Genomic DNA, 20304 nt, shown 5'->3' with positions numbered 1-20304 from the left:
AAAGGGAGGGAGGAGTCATAGTAGCAGCATAAATCATTCCAGATGGCTTTGGGAACAGCTGAAAGAAACAGCTTGACACATAACATCCTTCTTTTCGATGAACCATGAAATAGGTCCTGACCACTGGTAGGGGCTTTAAAGATCCTCTCGACCTCCTTCTAAGAGCTGAATTCTTAGTCCTGGTTCTTGGGGTGTGGGGGGTGGGAGAGCGGGAAGGCGGGGAAGCCTATGCTTCATGTGCTGTTTTTGTGATTCACTTTTGATGCTAATTGAGACAAATATAACTTGGACCCCTTTGTTTATTTTTTTCTGTGAGAATTCTTGGAGCCTCAGTTGGCAGAAATGGATTGTCTATTCAACAGTTCAAGGATTTATTGAGTACATATTTTGTGTCTACTTTCCATTTCAGGGCTCCTGTGAACATTCATACACACATATGTACAATTTCAGAATGTGTGTGTGTGTGTGTGTGTATGTGTTTTATTGTGGACACTCTGCTGATTCAAATTATAGCCTCTCTAGATCAATTCATCACCATGCGGTGATCCAGTCTAATTTAATCCAACAAGCATTTATTAAGTGCCTACTATATTCTCTCTCTTCTAGATGCTATGGGTAGAAAACAAACAAACAAATGCTATCCCTACACTCAGAGCTTATGTTCTTCCAAGGGGATATAACATGCCAACAGATCAACATATATCAATGATCACTGAACCTCCCAGAGCATAGGTAGGCTAGTTATTGCACAATGTTATATGATGCCTGGCATCAGTCAACAATCAATCAGTCAGCAAGGATTTATTAAGTACTTATTATGTGTTGGGCATTGTGCTAAGCCTGGGAATATAAATAGAAAGCAAATAAACAAAAAAACAATTTCAGCTCTCAAAGAGCTGAAATTCTAATGAGAAAATCCAAGGTATGCAAAAATAGATATGAAGTAAATGAAAGGTAATGTTATAGAGGAAGGCACTAGCAAGTTAAGGAACCAGGCAAAGCTTCCTGTAAGAGGTAACATTTGATATGAGTTTTGAAGAAAGCCACAGATTCTAAAAGATGGACATGAGGAAGGAGAGATATGGGGGTAAAGTCAGTAAGGACTGAGTAAAGATGGGAATATCTTATCTGAGGAAAAGAGGAATCAAAGTCTTTCTAGTTTGGTAAAATCTACTAGAACCCTACTCTCCCACACTCATACCCTCTGCCTTTTTATTCTTATTCTTCTCCATGCTTTTGGTAAATCATTAATAGAGAATACGACTAGCATCCTGGAGGCTTCCCTCTGATTTGCTTAATCCCACTATATATATACAAATGTATATGATATCCGAGAATTATAGTATTTGATCATATAATGTGGTATGTGATACTAGTCTTCTTGTAGATCCTTTCCCAAGACACCCTGTATCCTTATTTGTTGTTTTTTTGTTGGCTATTCCCTATTCCTAGAATGCTTTCTCTTCTCCCTGTAGTCTACTGGGATCCCTGGTTTCCAAATTCCTAGTTGGCCAAGTCAAGTCACAATTGCTTCAGAATTCTTTCCTAGTCTCTCCTATTGCTAGGGTCTTTTCTTTGGGATCACTTCCTACTTACAGCGTCTGATTCTTGTTGTGTAGTTCTTTTTCATTGTGTCTGATTCTTTGAGATCTCATTTGGAGACTTCTGACCAAAGATACTAGAGTGGCTTGCCATTTCTTTTTCCAGCTTGTTTTAAAGATGAGGAAACTGAGGCAAACAGGTTAAGTGACTTTCCCAAGGTAACCCACACATGTCTGAGACTACATTTAAACTCAGAAAGATGAGTCTTCCAGACTCCATACCTGATGCTCTATACACTGGGCCACCTAGCTGCCCTCTGTGCATTTTCATATTGTTGACCCCTTTAGAATGTGAGGCAAGGGACTATTTGTTTACCTTATTTGAATCTCCAACTCTTAGCACAGTCCATACATATATTAAGTGCTTTAATGCATATTAAGTGCTTTAAGAAATGCAATGTCACTGATTGACCTCAAAACCCTCCAGCCCATCTCCTAACCAAACTATATGTTCTGCCAACAACTCTCCATGACTAGTAACTATCTAGGTTCTGTTTAAAGAACTCCAACAGTGGCAAAGTCTTTCAAAGCATACTATCCCAATTCTGGACAGGGTAAATTGTTTTGATATTTTTCACTAGATTAAACAAAAAAAACTTTTGTAACGTATTACTCAATTGCAAAGCATTTATTAATAATTTATTGGGTAGAGGCTCTGTCTTAGTGCCACCCAGCTTTTCCTTGGCCAAACAAAACAAGTTATACATTCTTCCACCTGAATCTCCATTTCACACATTTTTTTTTCAATACAAAGAGCTAAAGAAATTCCAAATATCATTAGGACTATCACCAGACCAATAATAGTTCTAATACATTTATCTTGTGAGGGAAAGCATAGGGAGAAAACTCATTGTTCCCCAAAAGGATGTTTTCTCCACTTGAGTCCTTTCGGGCCCTTGAAAAACCAAATCATTATTGCATTGAGAAGTAAGAGGCTGGTTCGGCCTCTGCACCTGCTATCTCGTTGGGCTTATCCAAACAGCCTCAGATCTGAGGGCAGCTGAAATAACAGATGAGTCCAAGAACTTGAGTTTTTTGACGTCCTTCTTTTGTTTATGAAATCCCACCCACCCCCATGATGGAATTCAGCAGGAATTCTCTTCATTATCTTTTTTGCAATTTTCCCATGCCATTTAAAGGTTTTTTTTGAGGGGAAAAATGAAAGAGGAATAAGAACTTTTGTAATTGACTAGAGGGGAAATACAAGGGTAAAGTGGCATGATGGACTGGTTATGGAATATTGATGAGCTAATTCTCTAAAGGACCGGTTCCTTATTCGTTTGTGGATTCATTGTACTATGGTCTTACTCAATTTAACAGATATTTATTAGATGCTTACTTTATAAAAGGCCTTAGGTTGGTGCAGGTGATGTAAATATAAATAGTGGGCCTCTTTTTCAATCCAATAGTAAAAATTGAATCCTTCCAGTAGGAAGATGTAGTATTTGATGTTGCAAAAATTATTCTTGATAGGGTCCTCTGAAATTCTAGGAGACATGAACATATTTTCTTTTTGAGGGACACAATATTTTACAACAAATATCATCTTATTTCCCATGTATTTTTCCATTATGAACAACAGGACAATAAAAGACAGAGGATTAGTACCATGCAACCTGTTGGGCTCTCTTTGGTTAGTTTCTTGATGAGATGGGATCTGGTCAGCACACTGACAGAGAGATTAGCCTGTACTACTAGAAATGTGTCATTTACTTGTTTTCTGGTCGATTATAAAGAGTTCTAAAAATACCCTAAGGTTCATTAAAAGAAAAAGGGAACTTACAATGGCCAAAAGAACAAAATAAAACCAAAATATGAGAGGGTTAGAAAAAAGAAAACTCAGTTTTCTTGACTAAATAAAAATATTTAAAGAAAAAATAAAATAAAACCAGAAGCCGCAAAGTTCTAGAACTTTAAAATAGGAGCTTAAGTGACAAGAAAGAGAAGGTAGAAGAAATATCTACCTCCATTCATTTGTATTAAATAATTAATTTAATCACTTTAATACATAAAAGCCCTTACAGATCATGGAATTAACCCCTACCACAACAGTCAAGATACACCACAGTCTGACCTCTACCTGCCTTTCAGTTGATTCCTTTTTTTTTTTTTTTTTTAAACCTTACCTTCTGTCTTAGTATCAATTCTAAAACAGAAGAGAATCAAAGGGGAGGCAATTAGGGTAAAGTAACTTGCCCAGGGTTCTATAGCTAGGAATTGTCCAAGGTCAAATTTGAACCCAGGTCCTTCTGACTTCAGGCCTGGTCCTCTATCCATTGTGCTGCCTAATTGCTCAGGTTGATCCCTTTACAACATGCTTTTTGTGCTAACCAAATTGGTCTATTTGTGATTCCTGAAATACCCAGTCTGCTTTTCTGCCTTTATAACTTTTTTGCTCAGGTTGTTCCTTATCTCTAGAATCTATTAGCTCTCTCCTCCTATCTTCTGATGCTGAAATCATCCTTCTCCTTCAAGATTCAAATGATTCCTTTCACCTCCTCCATACAGCCTCCTTGCATCATCCCAGGAAGACATAAACTTTCCCTCTTCTGATATTGCTTTTTTTTTTAAATCAATTCCTTGTAAATTATCCCTGATTTGCTGACGAATGAATTGAATGGTCATCTAATTTCTAGAATAAGAAATAGCAACTCTGGTTGAATCCAGTCTGACTTCCCTTTTCTGTCCTGTGCTTCTAATCTCCTTCTTTATTCTTTCCAGGGAGCTGAGCCATGGAAGTACATATAAGTACCAGATTGTCACCATTTCTGGTACTGAGGAGAGTGAGCCTTCACCTGCAGCCATATATATACATGGAAGTGGCTACTGTGGAGATGGAATCATACAAAAGTAAGTAGAATAATGCATTTTGTGTAAAGAAATAGTGCTTCCATGTTCTCAGAACCATAATAGAAATACTGATGTGTTCTCTGGAAATTAAGTTTTCTTACACGTGATGGAAAACCTGAATGGAGTTTATTGGTGGACCCTAAAGTAAATCATGTAAATTTATTCTAATAGGAGAGAGAACGTGTCACAGTGGGAAGGTCTCTGGATGTGAAGCCCAAAGACTTGGTTCTAACCCGAGCCCTACCACTTATTTACATCTCATCTTCTTCAACTGAAAAATGAGGGGTTTGGACTAGATCAACTCTGAGATTCCTCTCAACACTAAATCTACATTTCTCTGCTATTGAAGAGGAATCCTTATTACAGCAAGTAAAAAGGCATAAAGACCATAGCCAATTCTGATGGAGTAGAACCTCCGTTCAAATCCATTTTCTGCCATTTGGTACCAGTATAGATGGATCACTTGGATAGACCATACTCTACGACAGTTGTTTTGGATACTGAGACATTAAGTATCTTGCCCAGAGTAACACAGCTTCTAGGTCAGTGGTGTTGAACTCAAATAAAATAGTGACCACTAATCCATATATAAGCCACATATTAACTTGAGAAACCAACATTAATGTGACTTATATATTATTGTATTTTTATATATTTTGTTAAATACTTCCCAATAACATTTTAATTTCATTTTGGCTGCACTTGGGAGTATTGTGGACTACATGTTTGATGCCTCTGTTCTAGGTCATAGCATCATTTATTTAGAGCTGGAAGGGGTCTTAGAGGATATTGATGGGTGGAATATTCTCCATTTTATAGGTGAAGTGGAAGGATCTTTGAGGATCCCCTTTGAGGGGATACCCTCCATTTTATAGGTGAAGAAACTGAGGCACAGAGAGGAAAAATGACTTGTCTAAGGTCCCATAGCTAGTTTCTGATGTAGAATATGAATTCAGGTCTTCCTGACCCCAGGAATACTGAACTTTAGCTAATATCATGCTATTTCACATGTATGCATTTAATATTTAGTGTCATAATTTCATCCATAACAAACTCATGGGTCCATTTTTTATGCTAAATGGTAGACAACACACACTCATCCCATACTATTATATCTTGCTTAAGTTAATAAAATGTTAGTCTTAATAGTAACTCATGAGGCTCATCTTCCTTGTTTTATGACTCAGTTTAATGGAAGGAGTACCTATACTAGCAAACTTAGCTATCTGAAATAAATAAAGGGTATTTCAGGGATATAAGACTTAGCATGGTAGTGAATTGGAGATAAGGAGCAGACCTGTGTGTGTGGATAAGGTCTGCAGAAGCTAGTCTGTGATAAAAACAAACAAAAGAAAATTTCACAAAGTATAAATAATGGTACCAAGATAATCCCCATTTGGCTAATATGACATGTGTTAAACCCAGTGATCTGAGAGCAGCTTGGAACACAAGACTCCATCTCTATCTAACTGGCTTTTCAATTTCCATAGTAGTCAGAGTGGGAATACACATTCGAAACATCCCATAAAGAAAGGCTGTGAGGGCCATTTGTAAAAGAGGAGAGATCAATACTAATTTCCCCAGTTATTTCCAGGGTTAATTGGAACCACTACCCTGCTGCTCAGACACCTTTAGAGAGTAAGGAACATTTACTAGTGTTAATTGTGAAGTGAAAGACAACTTCTGCAGTCCCTATCATGCTATGAGGGGTCCCAGCTGCCTGGTAGAGGGTGGGCAGCAAATCTCATAGGAAATCATTCAAACACCTGATGGGAATTCCATGTTGGCAAGAGAGTAGCAATCCCCAGTTGTATGCCAGTAACCTAATCTCCCAATTACCTGTTCTTTCTCTACTTTCCTTGGCCAATTCAGAAAACATTGATCTTATTCTGTCTGACTTGAAACTAAAAAAACAAAACAAAAACAAAGCCTTAGGTATTTTACAGTAATCATGGTGTGGTCTATAAGGTTTCCTTTTGCTAAGAACTGTTGTGAATCTTGTCATAGAAACAACAGTAACCTAAGGCCTCTGGGTTCTAGCAATCAGGAAAATGACAGAACTCACTGGGAATGCAATATTTTTATAGGAAATGAGGGAGAAATCTGAGAAAGAGGAAAAAGAAACTTATGGATTCACTTAAGGAGGAAAAGAAAAAGTTTAGGGGCAAAAGCCAACAATACCATTCTATTAGAGTTCCATAAACAAGATGGGGGCAAAGAGGAGTGGCAAATTCATTGACATCATCTAGTCTAAACCACTCATTTTACTGGGAAGGAAACTAAGAGGTGATTTACCTAAGGGCACAGAGCTACATATTAAGTACTTAAAATATGTAAGAAGTCACTGAAAGGAAGCCAGAAAGCCTATAACTGAACTTTTTGCTAGGAAAACTTATTGGATTTTGCTAGAAAATCCTCCAACTACGGATCTTGAGAGGTGAAGGGGAAAGAGAAAACTCAAAGGAAATGGGAAGTAAGAATGTAAATTGAATTAAATTCAATTGAAGCTATGATTTGGTCTAGTCATTTTGGAGAACCACTTGGAATTATGCTCCCAAAGTTACTAAACTTTTCATTCCCTTTGACCCAGTGATACTAATATTAGGTCTATACCTGAAAGAGTTCAAAAAAGAGGGAAAAAATCCTTTTGTGTAAAAAGATCATTATGGTAGCTCTTTGTACAATAGCAAAAAAAAAAAATAAATGAAGGGGGTGCCCATCAATTGGGGGATGGCTGAACAAATGATACCATAGGAATGTAATGGAGCATGCATTCATTAATCACCTATCATGTATGTCACTGTGCTAGGAACTGGGGCTGCAAAAAAAAAAAAAAAAAAAAAAGGAGGAAAGTCTTTAAGGAACTTAAATTTTCCTTGGCTGTTTGTGTTTGAAAAACTTTGAAATAATTAAAACTAGCCAGGTGGGCGAGGGGAGGCAAGAGGGGGAGCACAAGCTGAGTGAGAACCCATTCCATTTTTTGATTGAATTCTTCAAAGATACCTACAGAAACCAAAGCTCAGTGGAAAGAAAACTAATATTATCTATAATCAGAAGCCCACGAGGGGCAGCTGGGTGGCTCAGTGGATTGCGAGCCAGACCTAGAGATGGAAGGTCCTAGGTTCAAATCTGGCCTCAGACACTTCCTAGCTGTGTGACCCTGGGCAAGTCACTTGACCCCAATTGCCTACCCTTACCAGTCTTCTGCCTTGGAGCCAATACACAGTATTGACTCCAAGATGGAAGGTAAGGGTTTTAAAAAATAATAATAATAATAATTAAAAATAAAGAAGCCCAGGGTTCAAATCCCACCTCTGACCACTACTAGATCTGTGACCTTGGACAAGTCACTTCCTTGGACTTCATTTTCCACATCTGTAAAATGAGGATTTTGACTAAATTGTAGTAGAAGGCCCTTCCAATTCCAAAAGTATATTATGACTACAATTTTGTAGGGAACATAAGGACCCCAAGTTCTAATAATGGCAGATGGTTTTGTATAAATAATCATTAATTAATTAATATATTAAGTCTTGGAGCTAGGAACAGAACCAATGTTATCTTCACTTCTGATCCAGTGTGGATTAAACAGTGTATTATGATGGACCTAGAATTTGGTTTATTGTCTGAATACTGATGTTTTAATTCCAGTTACTAACTTTGGCCAGGTCAACTTATTTCTTCATCACTCATTCGTCAAAAGAGATGATTAAACTATATACTCTCTAAGGTCACTATATTTATCAAGCTGCTGCTATTAGACCAATTCCTCTTTTATATCTTATCTACAGACACCTGGGAGAAGAGTGTGATGATATGAACAAGATGAATGGAGATGGATGTTCTCTCTTCTGTAGAAAGGAACTGTACTTCAATTGCATTGGTAAGTCCAGTCCTCAGAAGTTTGCAGGAGGTGATCCTGGGCAACCTCAAACTTCTCATGGCTTTTACTGATGCTCTTTGAGAATAGTTATAACATTTGCTCTACCATTTGTAAACCAAAGACCCATTACCACCTTTTTAGTGATTCTAATAGGAAACTGGTTTCCCTCAGCATTTGTCCCTCACTGGGTCTTGATATTGGCTTAGCTGTGGCCATTGGGATTGTTTTCCCAGCCTTGCTCATAAATGGCAGTGGTGGTGGAGTTTGGAGGGAGAAAGAATCTAGGATGGAAGCAGGAGTTGTTACAGATGAGGTCACACCTCCTTTGAGATGCAAGTCAATATGTAAGATCAAAGTTTCACCAGATAATTCCCTTTGACCCAGGTGAAAACTAATTGGAGTGGTGTTTTTTTTGGTTTGTTGTTTGTTTGTTTGTTTTCCCTCCTTGATTAGCATACACAATATTCTCAGTTTCTTCATCTATAAAATGAGAATCTTAAGCTAAAAGACTCTAAGGTAAGGTTTCCCTCTCCTCCACCTTCCATAGTCTTTCCACTGAACCACACTGCCTCTCATCATGTATTCCCTGTGCAAAAGAAGAATTTAATACATATATATGATGAAAAATTACCCATAATTTATAGCTGATGACACTGAGAAGCAGAATGGGTAAAATAACTTGCCCAAGGTCAGTTAGCAAACAATCACAAGACCTAAGTTGAAACTCACATTTTCTGAGTCCCAAAGTACTCTTGTTAGCGACCCTTGCATGGTATTCTGTAAGTGAGTGAAAGCTTTAGCTTTGCTTTTATATATCACTGAAGTTAAAATAGGCCACCACCAAGATATGAGGCCATGTGGCTTAACAGACTAGTTGACTTCAAGTTAGGAGACCTAAATTAAAAACCTACCTCAAACACTTTTACATTTAGTAAAAGTAGTAAAGTGTAAGTAGTCCTTCCACCAAACTAAATGGAAAACATTTGGATTTGGAGTCACAAGCCCTCAATTCAAATTCGACTTTCTGCTTTAGGTGACCTTAAGCAAATCCCTTAATCTCTCTAACCTTTAGTTTTATCATCTGTGAAAATGAAGGGTCATTAGATAATTTCCTTCAAAATCTAGATCCTATGACCTTACTCTAGACACTGGAAGAAATACACAAATTAGTTTAAAAAAAAAAAAAAGGAGAGGAGAGGGTCTTTGTCATTAAGAGAGTCATACTCTATTATATAGGTTGAGTATAATTAATACTGTTTTTTTTTTTCTTCTTCCTCTCATCATCCCTAGCAGTTATTAAGAAAACTCAATAAAACTATATGAGAGCCCTTTGGAATCATGAAAAGTGGGACACATGTAAATGATTATAGTTTTTAGTCAGTTTGTTCTTCCCTCTTTTCTGCTCCAGGATTCTCCCTGCTCTCAAGATCCATACATACTCCTGTGAATTCCTTTCTGTCTTTTTCTTTTCATTTTTAAAAATTTTATTTAATTTTATTTTTCCCATTTTCAAATGAAAACAGTTTTCAACATTTTTCAAAGAATTTTGAGTCTCAAATTCTCTTTCCCTACCTCCCCCCACCGCTGCTGAGATGATAAGCTGTCTCATATAGATTTTATATGTGCAATCATATAAAACTTTTTCCATATTAATCCTTTTGTGGAGGGAAACCAAATTTTTTTTAAAAAAGAAAGAGAAAAAAAATTGCTTCAGTCAGGATTCAGTTCTTTCTCTGGAAGCAGATGGCATTTTTTATCATGAGTCCTTTGGGATTGTTTTGGATCATTCATTTATTGCTAAGAATAGCTAAATTATCCACATTTGTTCATTGTTCAATATTCCTGTCACTGTGTACAATGTTCTCCTGGTTCTGCTTATTTTACTTTGCTTCAGTTCATGTTAGTTTTTTCAAGTTTTTCTTTGTTCCTCCTCTTGTCATTTCTTAAAGCATAATAGTATTCTATTGTAATCATATACTATAGCTTACTCAGTCATTCGCCAATTGATGGTTATCTCCTCACTTTCCAATTTTTTGCCCCCACAAAAGAGTCACTTCTCTTCCTTTCATTTAAACTAGTTCTTGGGCTTTGCCTTTGTATCCAGGCCTTGGTGATATTTTTGGTTGCTTCAGGCCTCTGTAGTCTTTCTTACACTTTTCTGGAGACACACTACCATGGACATTCTCACCCAGCTGGCCCTCAATCCCAGGGATGGAATAACTGATTAGACCAGTGAAGCCTGGTCCATGCTGCAATTTGCATTTTCTTCAGAGTTGACTCTCTAAGCCATAACCTCTCAAGGGTCCTACAACCAACTTCCAGTACCCTATAGATCAGGAGGCCAAATTGACATGTGTGGTAAACTGAGAAATAGACAACCTAAGTTTTAGCTATGTCTGCCACTAACTTGATATGTGGCTTTGGCCATGTCACTCCCACCTTTTTGTGCCTCCGTGCCCACAATATCATCGAAACGAGGGGGCAAGACTACATAATTCATGATTCTTCATGCAAGAATGTGATTTTTATTATTAGAAACTACTGCAGCCATAATGGTTTCTGAGGTACCATGTAGCTTATTTCACAGACTCTCTTCTTGGTTTTTCCAATTAAGTTGTTCTATGAAATGAACAGCATCAAAAAAAATAATTTTTTTTTTAATTTAACAACATCAGTAAGTCCTGTTAGGAAAGGCAGGGATCCTCTCCCAGCAATGCGAAAATTTTCTTGTCCTTTTATAACTTACATCAACAGGGCTTGACCACTCAGTTAGAAAGTAAGGTATCAGTAAAAAAGATAGCTCCCACTGACAGGCACTGGCTACGATTATTGTTTCCTAAAGTATAAAGAGGGTTGGAAATTCATTTTCCGATACCCTGATGTCATATATATGGATGCATTGCTGATAAAAGCTGTGGAGAGAAAAGTAATAGGCAAATTAGTCAGCTAATGTATGAAGTTTCCAAAAGGTTTTTTTCCCCCCTCCCCCTTAGTAACAGATCTTGAAACAGCCCTAGAGAAATGCCATAGACTGAATGAGATTTAATAAATTTTGGTAGATGATAATGTTTTCCCCAGAGTAATCCCTAAAGATCTTATTTCCCTTTTGATTTATGGATAGCTTCTTTATGTCATCATGATGATTCCTTGGGGACAGCTTTACCAAACATTGTTTGATATTCAAATGCCTTTAGAACACTACCGAATTGAAATGACCTGGTTCTCCTGGTTTATTAAATGTAAGGAGCCCTAAACTAGAAGTCATAGGTCTGAGTTATTCCATTAACTTTCTGAGTGACTTTCATTATCTTCTTTCAATTCTCATCCTCAGTTTCCTCACCTGTACAATGAGTTTGTGATCAAACTAGATAGTCTCTAAGAACCTTCTAGTCTTTATTTTCTATTTTTTTCCCATTCTATTGTCTAAGGTCCCTACCATCTCTGATATTCTTTTTTAATATAACTTCTGTATCTAACTTAATCTAATGATTTTACTCTTCAGTATTTTGATTTCTTTTTCCCGGGGCATTTAGATAAAAAGAATCTTAGGACAAATTAATATTCTACTACTATTTCTTTTATAGTTGATGTTCTATAAACTATTGCACAGGAGACTATTTCAATAGTTCTTGTGAAAAGTGATATAGACTAGAACAAGGGTGGTAGCTGTGTGAATGAAGAGAAAGGAAAAGATATAAAAAGATTCAGTGGAGGTTGAATGATTGAGTCTTGACCCCTAAGCAATTAGAAAAATATTAATTGCTCATGAATAGGCCAAGCCCATATAATAAAAATGATATTCTTCCTTAAATTAATTTACTTATTCAGTGCCATGCCAATCAAACTTCTCCAAAATTATTTCCTAGAGCTAGAAAAATAATAATAAAATTCATCCAGAAGAACAAAAGGCCCGTAATATCAAGGAAATTAATGAAAAAAAATAAAAAGGAGTTCTAGCTATACTAGATATCAAACTATACCATAAAGCAGTAATCATCAAAACAACCTGGTACTTGTTAGGAAATAAAGTAGTGGATTAATAGAATCGATTAGGAAATCAATTCATAGTAGTTAATGACCATGGTAACCTAGTGTTCAAAAACCCAAAGATTCAAGCTTTGGGGCGAGGGAAAACAACTGATGGAATATAAGGGTTAAGGGAAGAGGTGGATACCCTTGAAAGGCATGGGTAAATTCAGTCGTGAAGTAGATTCTAGGGGAAAGATAATGAGTTCTGTTTTGAAAATTCCTATGGGACATCTAGTTCTAAATGTTCAAGCAATTGATGATATAAGACTCAAGAGAGAAACTAGAGCTAGATTTATAGATCAGGGAACCATCTGCAAAGAGATGATAACTGAACTCATGGCAAGTGATGAAGAGAGACAGACAGATAGAAAAACAGACAGACAGACAGACAAACGGACAGACAGACAGAACCCAGAATGTACTTTGGAGTTAACCCACAGTTAGGGGGCAAGGTACAGATGATTATCAAGCAAAAGAGCCAAAGAAGAGGTAATCAGGCTGGAGATACAAAGGAGAGAGCTGTCATGAAAACTGAAAGTGGAAAGAGTATCCAAGAGATAGTCATTAGTGCCAAATGATACAGAGAGATCTTGGAAAATTACCTGGGGGGCATTGAGAAATAAGTGACTTGCTAGTACGTGCCAGGGATAGGACCTGAACCCAAGGCTTCCTGACCCCAAAGTCAGCTCTCTATATTCTATGGCATGCTCATTGGCTGTCATCATTCATTTAATAACAACCATGGGGTGCTATAAGGTTTATGATATTAAGGTATTAATTAATTAATCATGAATGATAATTAATTCATAATTAACAATAATTAATAATTAATGTGGTATTATGGTATTAAAGTTTCCTGATAGTAACCCAGCAAGGCCTAAATAGCTATAGACAGGAAAGCTTCTGTTCTGAGTTCACCTATATCAGTGGTTCCCAAATTTTTTTGGCCTACCACCCCCTTTCCAGAAAAAAATATTACTTAGCCCTCTGGAAATTAATTTTTTTTAAATTTTAATAGCAATTAGTAGGAAAGATAAATGTACCTGTGGCCATCACCGCTTCCCTGGATTGCTGCAGCACCCACCAGGGGGTGGTAGTGCCCACTTTGGGAATCATTGATCTATATCTTAGAGTTGCCTAAGGTACGTCATTTAGTCTAAGGCCATTGTCATCACCATCATTTTCCTTAAATATAAACCATAAATGGGCCCAAGAAGGTCAGTGACTGTGGGCCAGAAGGTCACCGTAGAGTATATTCCTGGACCCAAGTCCACACCTATGTGTTGACCTCTAAAGTGATCATGTTTTCTAACACTGTTAAGAAAATACTATTTCTAATACCATGAAGAAATTCCATTAACAAACTCATTTCTATCCGTCTCTGTGCCCTCTTCCTCCCCCTGGATCTACTCTCAGTACCTTACTGAATGGCAGTATCTGCCTGCTTCTGTTTCTGTTCCAGACATAACATTCCAACCACTGGGCTGGACTCTCACTGATAAGTTCACCTTCACAGTTTCTTCCCCCTTTCTCACAGCCCTGCAGGCTCCTGGAGTGAGTCAGATAAGGTGGGGGTCCCTGAACTTTTCCATCCCTCATCACTTCTCCAGAGCTGACAGGTCTCTGTGGTCCCTTCTGTTGACTGTGCAAGCTTCCTCAGAGGAAAGTCGAGAAAGCAAAACAAGAAGACTAATAGTGTTTCTTTTCTGGGGATGTATGGATATAGGGCCTTAGGAAAATAATGAACAAAATAGCATCTGTTGTTGGGGGGAAGGGATTAGGGGTTAGTTGTAGGTAAAGAATGTCACTGTCTTTGGAGTTATGTTTATTATAATTATTTATAATCATTATTACTATAATGTCAATATTAATAGCATTAGTTATAATGATTGCATTGTTAATAACAATATATTATTCATAAAATATTATTTATTAATAATATTATTTATTATAGTTATTATTAGATTTAAAATATGGAATCATTATTAAACATGCATATATGGACACAAGAACGTACACACACATAGAAGCACACAAAAACCATTACCATTTTTTAAAATTTAATTTACAATTTTCTCTGTAGAAAAAAGAAAAAGGCAGCAGCATGTAAAAAGAACGCCAAATATAGAGTCAGAGGACTTAGGTTAAAATCCAGGCCCTGCACCTTATAACTTATTGAAGGCATCTCTGTACCTTGGGTTCCTCATCTGTAGTGATGAGGATTAATCAGGTGATCCTATGGTAGGCCCTTCTTGTTCTAAATCCTATGCCTAAGGATTTAAAAATATGGGTCCCTCTTGTTATTTTTACTCTCTTCTATGTCTTTGGCCAATGACACTTCCTCTCTCTAGGGCTATTCCTTTATCTAAAATGTTTAAGCTTCCAGTTGGTATTCTGTGACCTTTTCCTCAAATTTGGTATCTTTTATTACAATAGTTTCAATTCAAAATACTGAAACATTTTGGGTCAGTAATTAGAAATGTTTTACTTTTTCAATTTTTGCTTCCCCCTACACTCCCACCATTATGTCACCCCAGGAAATGTAAGTGAATGCATATTGTCCATATTGCTTATTTTTCAGAGCTCATGAAAATAGCACTTTTAGTACTGTTGTTGTTCAGTCATGTCTGACTCGTCATGACCCCATGGACCATCTGTCTTCCACGCTGTCTGTGGAGTTTTCTTTGCCAAGATACTGGAGTGGTTTGCCATTTCCTTCTTCAGTGGATCACCTTTTGTAGAACTCTCCAGTATGACCTTTCGTCTTGGGTAACCCTGCATGGCATAGCTCATAATCTCATTGAGCAAGGCAGAGCTCTCTGCTCTGATGAGGCAGTAGTCCAGGAGGGGTTATCATCATTGAAATTCACCATCTGATCATATCTCGCTCCCCAAGGCTGGTTCTGGATCTTGGAGCCATAACGAGTTTTGGTTTTGTTTTTGACAGTTTGTCCTCCCAAGCATTTTAATGAGAATAAACCAATATGTTTTAGCACAGGATGACTCTGAAAATTAGTCCCATTTGAAAATAAATTCCTGGCCAGAACTTAAACAATCATAGGGAGAAAGCCAAATATAGTGGAAAGAGCAGTAGACTCCAGTAGATCTGGGTTTTGATTTTGACTGCCATTAGTTCACTATAAGGCCATGGGCAACTCACTTCCTCCTATGGCCACTTCCTCTTTTAGATGATCTCTCAGATTCTTTCTAACTCATTCTACTTTCTATATTCAAAAGTCTCTCTATCCTTTCTAGGAAATTAGCTCATTTGTGTTTTGCTCACATTGGATTCCAGGGAAGGCAATTGATTTGCTAGGTTTTCATCACATACCCTTTTCAAACTGGTATTCGTTTCTTAGCTTGTCACACTGAAACCCCACAACATTTCCTTACCTTTATTTCTTTTTATATATTTTTTATTTTTAAATCATCTACATTTTTTAATGTGTCCCTTCTTGATAACTATCTTTTATACTAAAGGGTGGTGGGTGGGGTGGGTGTAGAAAAACCAACAAAGCAGTTCAGCAAAATGAAATAAATAAAATAATTCTTCTAATATATGTAGTGTTCCACATTATATTCCCTCACCTCTTCAAGACACACACACACACACACACACACACACACACACAAACAAACAAAAGCAGAATGGTTATTATGATTTCTTGGCATTCAGTTTCATTTATTTTGCTGTTAATCTTTGCACTTACATTATTGTAGGCAGTATATTGTTTTCCTGGTGGTACTTAATTCATTCTGCATAAATTAACATAATTCTTCTAATGCTTTTTTGTGCGCACCATATTCATTCTTTCTTTTAGAATGATAATCTATTATATTAATTTTCTGTCATTAGCTTTAAATAATTTCACCTTCCATACCTTACTTCTATATATTGTTTCTATATATTGTTTAAGAGGATTTAAGTTCAAATCTTTCCCTATAATATGTGTGACTTTAGACAAGTCACTTATCCTTTCTTAGTGGCAGTTTACTCATCTATAAAAACAGGGGTTTGTACGAGATGGCCTTTAAGGTCCCTTCCAGGTCTGAACTATCATCTGTGAAAGTTTATGAAAAGATAGAATCATTCAACAGCAAGATCAATGGACTTAGATTCAGAAAACCTAGGTACTGGCCCTACCTCTGTGATCCATGGAAAGTCCTTTTATTTCAATGAGCCTTAATTTCCCCCTGTACAAAATGAGTATAATGCTACTTTTTGCACCTATTTCACAGAGTTATTGGGAGGAAAGTGTCTTGGAGATCTCAAGGTACCTTATATAAGTATGAATTTTATTATTATTTGAAATTGTATGACCTCAGTGCAAATCTTGGTCTTACTAGTTGGTGCCCTTTCTGACCTTCAGCAATTCTATTCACTTGTTTCTTATGTACTCACTGTATTTAAGGCCCTCTTACTCTTTCTGAGCCTACACGAATGATGAATTTTAACACTTAATATGTTTTTTCCTCCAATCTAGAAAATCTCTAGATTCAATGAGCTGAGTTCAAATGCTAACTCTGACCCTTAAAAGTTGTATGCCAAAGAGTAAATCATTTCACTTTTTGAACTAAATAATCTTATCTGTAAAATGATGGGAAATAATCCTTGAGCTCCCTTATTCACAGTATTAATATGGGAGGAAAAGGTGCTTTGGGCTTCTAAAGTATCTTTGAACTTTCTACTTTTGAAGTACTGTAGAAATGGCAGTTACTGTTATTGTTGTTGTTACTAAAATACCCAATGTTTGGTGTTGTAGGGGAATCATGTTCAGGGGGTGTATTATAGTTGAGTTTGGACTACGAAGTGTAGACACTGAAAAGATAACTAACAATAAATAGCAGCAGACAGTGAGGTGCAATGAATGATTAAACTAGCAGGTGTTAACGTGGTTAGGGTGATCTCTATGTGGGAATGAAGTTAGAGAAAGCTACCCAGAAAAGGTGGAAAGATTCAAATAGTGGAGTTTGTGCTCCAGAGAGGCTGGGGAAAAGTTGAGCAAAAACATACTAGTGGAAAGGATATTGAGGAGACCAATATGACTGAAAGTAGACTTGTCTACATGAGGTGGGGTCAGATTATAGACAGCTCTGAACATCAGATTGAGAAATTTAGCTTCTGTCCTATAAAACAATGGGGAATGTTTTGAATGATTTTTCATCAGGGAAGGGTGATGTTATGAGTGGAGTGTTAGACTAATTAACTTCTTCTGAGGTATTCTTTTCCTCCTAATTTGATATTTTAAAATTGTTTTAAGCATATTTTGGTTTTTGTTTTCATATCGTAATTACTTTTCAGTAATTACACCATCTTGCTAAATGAGATACTCTCCAAGAAAAAAAAAATAAAAATTTTAAAAATCTGTGCCTAATTTTAACTTTCAAATTCAGTTAGATGTCTATACTCAAATTATCCCTAAAATGAACTAAATTTTGTAAACCTTTGATTTACCTTTGGCTAATTTTTATAAAACTTGTTTTACCTGACTATCAAACTTGGATGAGCTGTCAAAGTGAAAATGATACTATATAGATAGAAGACTGAAAAGTTGGTTTCTACTTGTGAATGTCATTACTCTGGGCTATTTTCTTCCCTTTATCTGATGTGTTCCTAAGGAGAGAGTATAGCAGTCAAATTTAGAGATGCTCTAACATGCTGTGTTTGAGCTGGAAATTCCTAGAATAGAACAATGTTCTATCAGTCTGATTGGAAGGGTGATGTAGGGAACTGAGGAACCTGAGTCTGGAGAAGAGAGGATTCTGGGGATGGGGAAGATAGTGTGATAGCTCTCCTCAAATATCTCCGAAGGGCTAATATGTAACAGAAGGAACACAGATGTGTTTTGTGAAGTTCCTGAAGGCAAAGCTAGAACTAATGAATGATAATTAATTGCAGGAATAAAAACTTCAGCTCACAACCAGGAATCTTTTCTTTAAAAAAATCAGGGTTGTCCAATGAGTTGGAACTCACAAAATAAAGAACTCTTTTGAATTAGAAGTATTTGAGTAAGGAACGACTCAGTGGATTTAAAGCTAGATGGAAAGATGGGAGGACCTGTGTTCAAATTTGGCTTCAGACACTTCCTAGTTATGTGACCCTGGGCAAGTCACTTAACCCCAGCAAGAGCCCTTACTGCTCTTCTGCCTTGGAGCCAAAATACAGTATTGATTCTAAGATGGATGGTAATGGTTTTAAAAAAAATTTGAGCAGAAACTTTATATGATCTCTTCTTTGAGATATCACCTGTGGGTTTCCTGCATGAGATGGAGGGCAGAAATGAAATGTTTTGTAACTAAAGCTGACTATACAGGTATATATACATAAGAAACCCAAAATATTTTGAGAGTTAAAAATAATAGTAATGTTATATCTATTAAGACATCAAACCATCTCTTCCCCTCAAAATCCCTAAGGAAAATTGAGGATTTAGCCAATTTAGAGCAACCAAATCATTCCTTTTGGCCTAGGGCTCCCATGTTAACTCACTGCCAAGTATAACAACTCTTGCTATGAAAATTCAGTATTTAAGATACCCTCAATTTTTTTAGAAATTCTTCATATCCAAGGAGGCAAGAATAAGGACCATTCCAACAGAGTCATTTGTCAAAACATTTTTAAGAAATAAAAACCCTTACCTTCTGTCTTAGAATTGATACTGAGTATTGATTCCAAGGCAGAAGAGTGGTAAGGGGTAGGATCACACAGCTAAAAAGTGTTTGAGGTCAAATTTGAACCCAAGACCTCCCCTCTCTGGCTCTTTATACACTTAGCCACCTAGCTGCCCCTCAATCAAAACATTTTGATTGGGCCCCTCCAAAGACTGACCAAAGGGATCTGCTGTAGTTTCATTAACTCCCTGAACAATCTAAAAGACATGCCTTGATTGCTGGAGTAATCTTTGATTCATGTTCTTTTATGGAAAGAGCACTGGATTTGGAGTCAGGAGATTTCATTTTTAATCTGTACTTAGCTACTTAGTACTTATATCATCTCTTAATCTCAGGTTTCTCCTTTGTAAATTGAATGGGAGTTAGTCTAGATAGCATTTAAAGTCTCTAAATTTTACATATTCTTAGTTAAAATCTTATGTAAAAATTCAATGAAACCACCAGTCATTTTAGCAGAATAATAGAACATGAACTCTCACACAATTTTCAGTCCCAAACAATGAGTGCCCTAGTTACTGCCATCACCTTACCTTTCCTCCCCAAAGTGCTCAGGCAAAAGATTTGCTGAATACCTGGAGAGTAAAAATAAATTGATTCAAGCCCAGAACTTTGGGAGGAGGGGGGCAGGGACTTGAAAGGGTTGCTAATTTCGTTCCTGAATAGCCTAGTAATGGAGCTATTCCCTGAATTTTGTGGGTTGTATCTTATTCACAGTATGGGCTCCTAATATCCATGAAAGCAGGGACCATATTTTTTGTATCCTCCATAGCCCCAAGCACAAAACTGCTCAATATAATTTTGTTGAACCAATGAATAAATAAATTGATGAATTCAATTTAGTAACATCATACATTTGGTACCTAAAATGCACAAAGCAGTAGAGACAACTCAATATTGTGAATAGTACGCTAGCTTAAAGATAGGAAGACAAGGAATCTAGCAGAATCTTTGACACTTACTTGAGGCGAAAGCACAGGGGAATGGCTGGACTTCTGTACTCAGGAAAATTACTAGTATTTATCTGTTGCAGTGGAAAGACTATGGAATTTAGGGGCAGCTAGGTAGCACAGGGGATAGAGGGCTAAGCCTGAAGTCAGGAGAACCTCAGACACTTCTCCTAATTGTGTGACCCTGGGCAAGTCACTTAACTCCAATTGCCTACCCTTATTGTTTTTTGTCTTGGAAGTGATCTTCAGTATCAATTCTAAGTGAGAAGGTAAAGGGGAAAGAAAGAAAGAAAGAAAGAAAGAAAGAAAGAAAGAAAGAAAG

At 36.9% G+C, this 20304-nt stretch overlaps 1 protein-coding gene across 1 annotated transcript in view; it reads left to right on the top strand.

The window, feature by feature from the left end:
- PAPPA (pappalysin 1) overlaps positions 1-20304 on the top strand; it is a 293056-nt gene that overhangs the window by 136226 nt on the left and 136526 nt on the right. The window contains exons 8-9 of the mRNA XM_044664273.1: positions 4323-4451; positions 8243-8334. Of these exons, the coding sequence (XP_044520208.1) occupies positions 4323-4451; positions 8243-8334 (221 nt within the window). The remainder of the gene's footprint in view (positions 1-4322; positions 4452-8242; positions 8335-20304) is intronic.

Source organism: Gracilinanus agilis, chromosome 2 (assembly GCF_016433145.1).
Source record: "Gracilinanus agilis isolate LMUSP501 chromosome 2, AgileGrace, whole genome shotgun sequence".
Lineage (NCBI taxonomy): Eukaryota > Metazoa > Chordata > Mammalia > Didelphimorphia > Didelphidae > Gracilinanus > Gracilinanus agilis.
Note: the sequence above shows the minus strand (reverse complement) of the source record. Positions and strands in the feature narration are given on the sequence as shown.